This window comes from Polypterus senegalus, unplaced genomic scaffold (assembly GCF_016835505.1).
Source record: "Polypterus senegalus isolate Bchr_013 unplaced genomic scaffold, ASM1683550v1 scaffold_1455, whole genome shotgun sequence".
In the NCBI taxonomy this organism is placed as follows: Eukaryota; Metazoa; Chordata; class Cladistia; order Polypteriformes; family Polypteridae; genus Polypterus; species Polypterus senegalus.
The window spans coordinates 109390-119717 of NW_024382326.1; the positions used below are offsets into that span (position 1 = coordinate 109390).

General features: G+C 39.9%; 1 protein-coding gene and 1 long non-coding RNA gene across 2 annotated transcripts; one reads left to right on the plus strand and one right to left on the minus strand.

The window, feature by feature from the left end:
• The first annotated feature begins 1486 nt into the window (after positions 1 to 1486).
• LOC120521039 lies at positions 1487 to 2083 on the plus strand. Its single transcript, XR_005631969.1, has 2 exons — positions 1487 to 1782; positions 1985 to 2083. It is a non-coding gene; the product is annotated as an uncharacterized LOC120521039 (long non-coding RNA).
• A 5339-nt stretch (positions 2084 to 7422) lies between these two features.
• On the minus strand, positions 7423 to 9969 carry LOC120521038 (zona pellucida sperm-binding protein 3-like). The gene is made up of 7 exons (XM_039742934.1): positions 9557 to 9969; positions 8510 to 8628; positions 8239 to 8342; positions 7985 to 8159; positions 7791 to 7911; positions 7619 to 7710; positions 7423 to 7540 (listed from the first exon to the last, which is right to left on the minus strand). Exons 1-7 carry the CDS (start codon positions 9896 to 9898, stop codon positions 7423 to 7425), a joined length of 1071 nt encoding a protein of 356 aa, XP_039598868.1. The 5' UTR covers positions 9899 to 9969.
• Between the last annotated feature and the right edge of the window lie 359 nt (positions 9970 to 10328).

Consider the following 10328-nt stretch of genomic DNA (forward strand, 5'->3'; position numbering starts at 1 on the left):
CTCCCACAGTCCAAAGACATGCAAGTTAGGTGGATTGGCGATTCTAAATTGGCCATAGTGTGTGCTTGGTGTGTGTTTGTGTGTTTCCTGTGGTGGGTTGACACCCTGCCTGGGATTGGTTCCTGCCTTGTGCCCTGTGTTGACTGTGTGTTCAGATTCAGCGGGTTGGAAAATGGATGAATGGATAGTTTTCACTAAGCTATTTTGGAAGAGCTGTGTAAATAACTCGTAATGGCACAGTGGTAAAACATCCTCAAGGTTCTAAAATATTTGTAATAGTGTGCTGTGGTCTCATGTGTGAAGCCAAAGTCACTCCCTTTATAAATTATTTGTTCATTTAAAAGTTGCTAGAGATTATATTATCTGATGTTCACTATTTCTATACCTGTTCTATTACTAATAATTCTACTCTTGTAATCTGAAATGAATATCATTGTCATAAAAGTGATGAAAGGCTCCAGCTACATTTTGGTTAAGTAATTCTTTCTTCTGTGTGATAAAATTATTAATTGCCACATTTTCAGAATTAAATATTATTAATCCAGTTCTACAATGATATTCCATCTGCAAAGTTCATATCAACTTTGTTTTAATATATATTAATATAATATAAATCAATTTTGACAAAACAAATTTTATCTGTAGGAAAATTGCCTCTAAAATAATGCCAGGTAGCTGGAAAGAACCACAGAAGAAGGTAATGTAAATATAAATGTGTGTTGCTAGTATAAGACAAAAACACACACATATATCTCCTTTACTAATCACCTCTTCATATGATCAAATCTACACAAACAGATTGACAGCCTGGACTGCTCAGGGTAAGTGGAGGACACTCTGCCAGTAGTAAGATGTAAATGTTGATTTAAAATCATAACTTGCTTTTTTATTTAGTATGCTCTCTACATTGCCACTGGAAGAGCATTTGACTTCAGTCAGGTCAGTGGTTTAAGTGTAATATTTGTTTGAATATTGTGATTTTTTTTATTCATAGAATTTATTGTAATTTCCCGATTTACATTTTTTAGGAAGACATGCCAAAAATTAGAAGATGGTTGTGTCATCTCTTACTTCGCAAAGCCAGCATTAAAGGTGTGTAACTTTTCAAGCTTTTTTTAAGGGAAGAACAGTTATAAGAATTTGTCAGCTTACAGTATTTCTACATTTTTTTTATCTTCCAGCCAAGACTTCGGTCTTCACTTTCCACACGAGAAGAAGGACATTCAGTGCCCCACGGGCAGTGCCGTAATTATCAGTTGAAAAGCTTTCTGACACTAATTTTAAATATTAGAACTTCACAAAAAGACTTTGACCAACTGGTCACACAGCAGATCTCCAGTGAGGCTGTCAGTAACTTGTGACTCTCGTCAGCCCTGTGGTGTGTCAGTGGCGTTATGGGGGCAGAGAATGGTGGTCTTAAAAAGGAGGGTTTTGTGTGCTTGTGCTCTAACTGATTTATTAAATGGCAATTATTTCTGCTTGCTTCCAGCAATTCCAGACAAGATAGGAAAGAGCAAGGACTTTTCTCCCCCACCCTTCTTTTCCATTACTAAAGAATATGAAAATGTTGACTGAATTATTTATGCCAGTACAATCATATTAAGCATATTTATGGTTACATTTAGTTAGCAAATTGTACCTCACAAAGGCACAGTCCTGTCAGGTATGTAGTGAAATGACTCTTATGGCACAGCCAATGCCTTAAAGGTGATGACTTTCTTTTTCCTTTTCAATATCATTCAGAAATCAACCAGTCTAGAATGGAGTAATTGTTTGCTTCAGGTAAACACTTTCCATTATGTATAACTTTTAGATGTAGCATTTCTATTGTAATATGTTTGGGTGAATGTTTCAGCAGTTTTTAAAGCATGCTTACTAAACTGGGAACAATTAAATTACATATTATTTGAAATTATGATATTTGAAATGATGAATTTGGCCTTCACAAGTGACAATGCTGTGGTAATTGGACTCTGTCTTTCAGGGACTCACTTCAGTACAATTCCAGTAGACGTTCAGATTGAACTGAAATGGGTCTTACAGCAATGTATTAGTAAATAAAATGAATGCTTTTTTCACTACAGAGCACTTAGTCATTTTGAATTATTTGTGCACTTTCTGAATGGTTTCTAACTAGACATGACATTACCTTGAAGATGAACTGCTGTGGTTGTACACTGGAGTTTATTTTTTTTCTTTTTCACTCCACCTCATGCCTACAGGCAGTAGAGACAAAAAGCGAGAGAAATCAATTGAGCTAAGCATTCCTATGACATGCTGTGGTCATATTGGTGTGTTCATTTCATAAGCCAATTTGATTGTTCTTTGAGTAAAAGTGGAGTTAATATATTGATATTCCTAATAAAGTACTTGGCAGTATTTTTTTCTTTTTCATAAAAAAAGTCTTCATTGATCCAAAACATCCTAACTGCTTGTGACTGGCTGGATGCCAACAAAGACCAACTTGTTGGGACAGTCCTCCGGCCAAGAATTCTGGAAATGGACGAGGATGAAGTTACATACACAATTGAAAAATAAGAACAAAGGGGAGACGATGAAGAGACTGAAGAAGTCATGTCCACCTTCTTATTTACTTTTGAATGCCTGAAGGACATGAACTTTTTTCTTGATGAGATACGGGTTAAAAAAATATTCCCATCAGTTGCTGCTGTTCGACGAATTAGATTTTTGTGTTTTTTTTTTCATGTGGAAAAACCTACCGTGATGTCATTTTGTTCAGTGGACTTGATCAGTGATTCACTGTAAAGAAAAGTGGGGATGGACTGGCTTTCTGACCTGCTTCAATAGTTCATTGTCTACTGAAATGACCGATGTAATGGATGGAGGACACAGATGGATGTCCCAACTGGGATTGTGTGCTTTATTTCTTTAAAATAAATTCATATTTGAACCTGGATCTTATGTGTGTGTGTGTGTGTGATTGTGTGAAGGGTTTGGGTGCTAAAATGCCCCCCACAGGTTACACTCCCCTATGTGGTTATTATAACAGTCTGTTTTGATACATCACTTTAATTTTCAAAACCTAGACTGTTGGCTTGCAAGTTCAAGAAGGGAGTCTAATTAAAAGCAAAAATTAGTTGGGGGAAAAAATGTACAGCCCCTGGGACTGAATATGGGAACTACTGTATGAAACAATGCCATGTTACAAATCAGGATTATTAATATATATATATATATATATATAAATATATATATATATATATATATATATATATATATATATATATATAAAATGATAATGTGTCCGGACACCACACCAGCTCCATCATTAAAAATGCTGCTGACATCACCATCATAGGCCTGATCACCACCAATGATTAAATGGCTTGCAGACAAGAGGTCTATCTGCTGACTCAGTGGTCCCAGGACAATCTGACCTTTCATGGCCAAAATTTAAGGAGCAGGTCATAGACTTCAGAGAATGGATTAAGCTGTGGTTTGTTTTGTGGGGTGCTGTGGAAATGGTGAGCTTGTTTAAATTTCGTACAGTAACAATCACTGATGAATTGAGGAGGGAACAGCATGGTTTGCCTATTGCCAAGTTCACCAATGCCTTCCTGAGATGTCTCACATGTGCTGTCTGGAGTCCATCTTCACTGGCGCATCACATCCTGGTAGGGCACACACGCGAGGGTGGTAAATGCCACAAACTATTACTGGCACCCAGCTGCCTTCTGTCCAGGATATCTAGAAGACATTCTGCTAAGATTATTACACACTCGGCCATCCTGCACAAGTGTTTTTCTTAATCCTCCCTTCTGGCAAATAGTAAAGAACCAATGGCGCTAAGTATGGCTTGAAAGAAAGTGTTTAGTTAAAGAGTTACTGAACAGCCAATCATAATAAGAAATGTAAGAAAAAGACTAGGTATAAATATTTGTAATATACCTGAATATATATATCTACTGTAAATTGTATTCTATATCTTTGTTGTGTTTTATTATATTATTACTGTTCTGAGAGGCATGTACAGTAAATAACAATATTATTGTACTGTATGCACAAGACAATAAATACTGTATGTTTAATGATGAGATCACCTCGGGATAATTCCCTGCTGAAAGCACACTGTAACTGATCCACTATTTATTATTATTAGTAGTTGTAACAGTTTTTGATATTTATTAAAATTTACAAAGACGACGACTCAAAGACAGTTTGAGTTATATGTTGGTATAAGTTGGGTCTTTACAATCAAATTAAATGTTGCACAAAATGGTTTAAGAACAATCACGATTGTCTCAAACTGAAAAGTTAAAAAATGTAAAATTATATAAAATCTACTGGCTGTCACATGCCTTTCAATTGATATGGACATGACATCCAGTATTTCACACATGCAGCTTTTAGTAATGAAAACGTTGATGGATCAAATCAATAAATAAATGACTGTTTTCTAAAATGTTTCCTTGTCAGTTTTAAAACTAATTTTATATGTAGCGCTGTTTTTGAAAACCTTCTAAAAATAATGAAGCTTTATTATTGTTTCACATGTGTATAATTTGCTAGTGGGAATATAAAATACATTTATAGATTGAAAATCTATAGGTATGAGTTTCATGAGGCACATTCCGTTTGAAACACTGGATAGTAATAAGATTTGTTACTTTTACTATAATGTAACACTTCAGGGAAAACGTAATGAACAACCATTCAAAATAGTAAAAAACCCAACATAAAACTGTACTTTATATCGACGAAGTGTTAGAATCATGAAAGAGCTTAGAATGATTTGATAGCATAAGTATGAAACTGGAAGTCATTTATGTTTGACCAGATAGAAAACTGTTGTAATTTGTACAACTACAGCATCTACAGCATTCTGTACAACGAGCGCGTCAACACTGTCTCGCAGAGGCGCGATACGAGTGACGCTGGGAAAGGGCGTTATGATAAATTGCGTCATTACATGCGTGTGTACTATGTTGTGCTCTGAAGGGCGTTACTGTGACTGAACCTATGGGCATTTCGTGATATGGAGGGCGTTCCGTGAGGTATTGCAGTCTGCAGCGTGACTCTGTTGGGATTAGGCGCGGACGCTGATACAGCGCATTGCCGCACCCCCATAAAGGCCGTGTGCTCCGTTACTCTCAGGTGGGCGTTAGCATATCGTAATCTCTTGGACCAATAGAGAGTGAGCTTTCCGCATTCGATTATACGAGCGACATTATAAAATAGTAGAAATTGTACGATAAAAATCAAGCTCTGACTTATCCACGGGAGAACTTGTCCGCGAGTACGGTAATTAGAAAGCAGTCCATGCGGATGATGAAACTTGGTATTGAACTATTTAGCTTTTAATGCTTGCATTCATCGAAGAGCAATTGTAATTGCACTGTAGAGAGTGTCCTTCATAGAGAACATATCCATGTGTTTTACGGCCCAGAACAGATTTAAACTTAATGATTCTGCCAATTCCTCTCATTCATTTCTAAACCTTTTTTCTTTAATCACCGATAGTTCATGGCAAGTATGTGAGCTGCTGCATGGTTTATTGGTTATTTGCATCTCATTATTAATGAAAGTCTGATAAAGATAAACGGGCAACAATTAAAACTTAACGCTACTGCTTAAATCTAATAAGCAATTAGGATTTGTGAACGGTAACAGGCAAGGGAACTAAAATTAAGATCCAAAACATTGCTTTGCTAGTAAAAAGGTTCTAATGAAGAAATCGGTTAGAAGTGAAAAACCTGCAACCATAACAGACCCCCAGGACTATAATTGAGGACCCTGATCTGCAATAACTAAAATTTGTCTTTGATGAATAAAAGGCACTAACAAGGCAATTACACCAACATTCATCAGCAGCAAGGACCAAGTTCTAGTTTGGACCCTGGTTGGAATGAAAGCCTTTAGCCAATTCAGCCCTCCAGGACCGCAATTGAGGACCCCTGCTTTAAGTCATAAATTCAAAATCTGTACCTCTTACAATACAACCGAATCCTTGTTACAAGGAACCTATACTTTGTTGTTGCACCAGTTGGTGTAATTTAATGAAATCCCAGAAACTAGAAGAGAAAAATATCAAGTTTGATTCGTATCTACCAAGGAGAATAGATCTTTAGTTCTGACATCCCAGCTGGATTATGAAACAGAGCAACTATATATACACACACACACACACACACACACTTGTAAATTAAATTGCTGTTCTTGCAGCAAGAACCTGTCTTAGTGGAGAAAGATACTCCATCTCAAAGATCACTCAAAATAAAAGATCTGACAGCAGGGTTACTCAGCTATGAGTGCCATTAAGATTCAGTCCACAAAAGGGTCTTTAAATCAAAGCCAAAATGTTTTGCTCAATGAGACACTTCATGCTGGATACCCAGGATTTTGGTCCTGTCAGCTTGTTTTAAATTTGTTTCTAGCCTAACAGTTTGTCACGGGTAGGGTCTGTAAATTTAGACACTTGTTTGCCTCCCCACCCCAATAAGTTTAGTCCCCTACTTTGTGATCCTGATGCATATAGAAAACAAATGTTTTGGGTTAAAGAGCTGCTGGGCTTGTCTGAATGCAGAGAAAAGCTATAAAATTGATCAAATGACAGGTGGCATGGGCTGCCACATTCATAGCCCCCAACACATTTTGAGGCTCAGGTCTAGATTGTGCCATTTTAATGAATAGCTGCGGTGATGTCTGAACTCTGGTGGGTACCAGAGATTAAGAGCAATGGGAGATCTGCCATCCAAAATCTGACACGAGTGCATGGAGACTTTTGCCTCGACTAGTAGGCACATTTGTGGAGAGGACACTTTCTACCAAAGTTGGTTAGAGAGCAGCTTCTTTAGTACTCACACTTAAAATCCTAAGCAAATTGATGGTCAGAGATGGTGCCACATGCATGGCCACTACCTCATGGAACAATCTGTCTAGAAGATTCAGAAAGACCAGAATGCTATTTAAATAGGCACCGTACACCACCCCTGAAAATATACTATAGGCAATGCTGTGAACTTTAAAAATTTTTATTGCTTAGTATTAACAGAGCCCTTTGCTTTTCTGTACGCAAAGAATAGCACAGCCACACAGGAGACAGCCAGGACACCTACAACAGCACCAAGGATGGAATCTTGGAATTGGGAGTCTGCAAGGAGAAAAGACGGACATTAGGAATGAAGAACACCTCAACACACTGCAACTCACTAGGCTAGATTCAAAAGCAGTCCTTAACATGGCTTGCATTTACACTGTACAGACAAGTTACCTGCAGAGACTTCATCTTGCCGAGGAGACAAGGCCTGAGATACAGAGGACAAAGGAGAGACCTTCTCCAGAAAAAGAGGGCCAACAGAAATGGTCTCCTGCCATCCAGCTGGTGCACTCACTTCACCTGCAAAACACAATTAGTTGGTGTATCCCAGACTGGACACTACAGAAGCCTGCTGTAAAGGTCACTTACTTGCTCTCTGCGTCTGTGTTTAGGGCACCAGAGCCCCTCCTGAACGGAGGGGGGTTGGCACAGCTTGTGTCACAGCAGCTACAGACAGCATTGTTCCCATCCACTGAGCTCCACCTGAAAGCACAGCCACCAATCACAACCTGCTACCTCATCTGAACAGGTGCACCCTCATCCTCCCAGTCAGTCGCTTACTGGCTCAGTGCAGAGTCATATGAACAATCCTTATTCAAAGGATCAACATTAGCAGACGCCAAGGTCACCTTCAGATGGCAGGTAATGAAGATCTGCAAGTAGACATGCAAGAGTACTGTCAAACCTGGGAGATCCAATGGGATTCCTCCAAAGATGGGAGGAAAGGACTTACTGAACTAGTAGTCAGGCCATAAAACCTGAAGGCATCCAGCTGGAACTGCATTACAGACTGGGCAACTCTGGGGGACACGAACTGGGAATTGGAGCCTGTCAGTTGGCTGTCTAAGAAACACCTGCAATACACAAGATGGACCATAGCATTGCGTTTCCAGACCAAGATCTAGTCCGACTATTCCTCACACCCACCCATTATTCCCAATGAAGGTGTAGGCTGGGGCTGATGCATTGGACCCAGGAGTGGCCACACAGCGGTCCACAAAGACACGGAGAGGCTCATGGTTAGTGCTGTCCACAGACGCTTGAAGGTTAATGAGGTCTCCTAGGAAGAAGGTGTTGGATGGACTCGGCCCACTCCAGTCACCTGCAGACAGGAATGTTACAAGGTGTTCAGATCACATTAGTGCAAATGGAAAGTAGGATTTTTAAATGTGTACACCTACTGCTCATTATAACAAGCGAGAAGCCTAGAACGTCCTCGGCAGATATTGTGGAGGTGTAGGGAACCCAAGTGGGGTTTAAAGCATTGCTGCTTACATTGTGTAGCCTGGGGAAAGAAAAGGACATTAGAAAGGTGAGCAACATGACGGGTCTTCAAATCAGGGTAGATTCTTGTAGCTTAACACGTCATAATGTGCTGTACATCGCATCCGTTTTGCACTTGGCCAAGTATATACTAATGCAAATACAGACAAGTGGACTTGGTTCCCTTACCTGTTGTATTGGCATTCAATCTGCACCACAGCTGGATTTGTTCTTACAATGGGAAGACCATCAATTGGAGAAGGATTGTAGTCCAGGGAGAAGGTGTACACGATGAGAGCTCCCAGCATCTAAAGAGCCAACAGTTTAGGGCTATTCAGCTGACAATGCTAAACTATAAGAGCAAAAACATCTAGATTGGACTCGAACAGCACAGTCAGAGACCCTTTGTAGTGAAAAGGTTTAATCAATATAAGTTGCATAAAGCAATTTGCTTTGTAACTTTTCAGGAGAAAAGCCAAGCAAAATGACGCCTTTTATTGGCCAACTAAAAAGATTACAATATGCAAGCTTTCGAGGCAACTCGGGCCCCTTCAGGCAAGATGTAAATCTTTCAGGATTGTAACAAAAATAATCTGTTTAAAGGCTCCAGATATCCTTTTCTTGATCTGTAAGCATCTCCCACCAAAGGGCTGACTACTGGCCATTCACCCAAAAGGTTACTTAAGCAAATGTCCAAGCAGTACACCTCTCACAATTTTTAGTACCGATGTTCAAACCAGTTTACTCACCATATTGATTAAAGCATATTGAAATGGTTTGGGGTGTTAAATTGTAGATTTCACACCTGAAAGCTTTAGGAATGCGGGTTTGTGAGGGAAAATGGAAAAACCTCAACTTAGTTAGGTTTAGTCATCTTAACTGAACAGAATTTAGATGGCTTCTTCAAAGGAATAATCTGATATTTAGAATGCCCACATACAGGTCACGAGTGGGCACTGCACCACCGATAAAGGGTCTATGCACACAATGCAGGCTTAACTACTCAATTCTCCTTTCTTGCCTATGCTGTACTAAAGCCTAGGAGCACTCAGTCCGCTATGAAAACGTAAAGAAAGAGAGGATCTCGTTAAAGCGTGCCTGATCAATTGCGACTTGTGCGCCAAAACGTCATACGAACATAAACCAGACCTGAGCCACATACGAGAGCTTTCAGTAGTAATCATCGAGAAACAAGATTAGGAAAAGGACAAATGCGAGAGCACTTCATCAGCTCACCTCCACGGTGCTCCCGCAGCCCTGCAGAGGCGCTTCGATCACAAAAGGCTGAGCACCGGCCGGGCTGGTGACGCCACATCCACCCATGGAAAGATCAGAAGGCTGCACCGGCTTTTGGATGCCCAACAAGTCCGGACTGATGGTGACGATCACCTCACTGTCGGTGCACTGAGCGGTTACGGTCTGCGGAGCGCCAGCTCTCGGCTCAACATAATGCATGACCGCGGGCTTCTGGTGTTTTGCGATTTGCTTCCGTCCTTTGAAACGGGGCTGAGCAAAAGCATCGCAGAAGATAAAGAGCAGCAACACCACGGCTATCTGACCCTTGTCTTTACACCACATTTTGAAACAGCAAAGGGGAAAATCAACAAAGCGCAGTAAAGTTTGAAGCGCAGCACAGTCTTTGTATACACGAATGAAGACGGTCGACCGCTTAATGATAATAACACGTGCGGAGAAAAATCACCAATCAGACACCAATCGCGTTTGAAATAATCAAGACGCATGAAATACTGAGGTTAATTACGGGAAACAGATCATAAAATTCGAATCACAAATTAAAGCATGCCAACGCGTAAGATCATCTCTGGCAGTAAACTAGCAGTTCTTATGTGGATCACGCAGCCGCCAATTGGGTTTTAAATCCCTCGGTAATTAAAACCTATTTGCTTTGCGCAAGGGAAGAATAAAGTGAATTAAATGTTAAGTGTGATGCCTTGAAGAAGTTTCACTTACGAGATTTGCGGGCGTGTTGTGCATTGCAGACTAACAC

What these genes read in the sequence shown, in the direction of transcription:
- LOC120521038 (XM_039742934.1), bottom strand. Translation starts at nt 9,898, where the DNA reads ATGTGGTGTAAAGACAAGGGTCAGATAGCCGTGGTGTTGCTGCTCTTT. An exon ending in GCTGCGGGAGCACCGTGGAG is followed by an intron (nt 8,629 to 9,556) that starts GTGAGCTGATGA and finishes TTGGCTCTTTAG; the next exon opens with ATGCTGGGAGCTCTCATCGT. An exon ending in ATTGAATGCCAATACAACAG is followed by an intron (nt 8,343 to 8,509) that starts GTAAGGGAACCA and finishes TTCTTTCCCCAG; the next exon opens with GCTACACAATGTAAGCAGCA.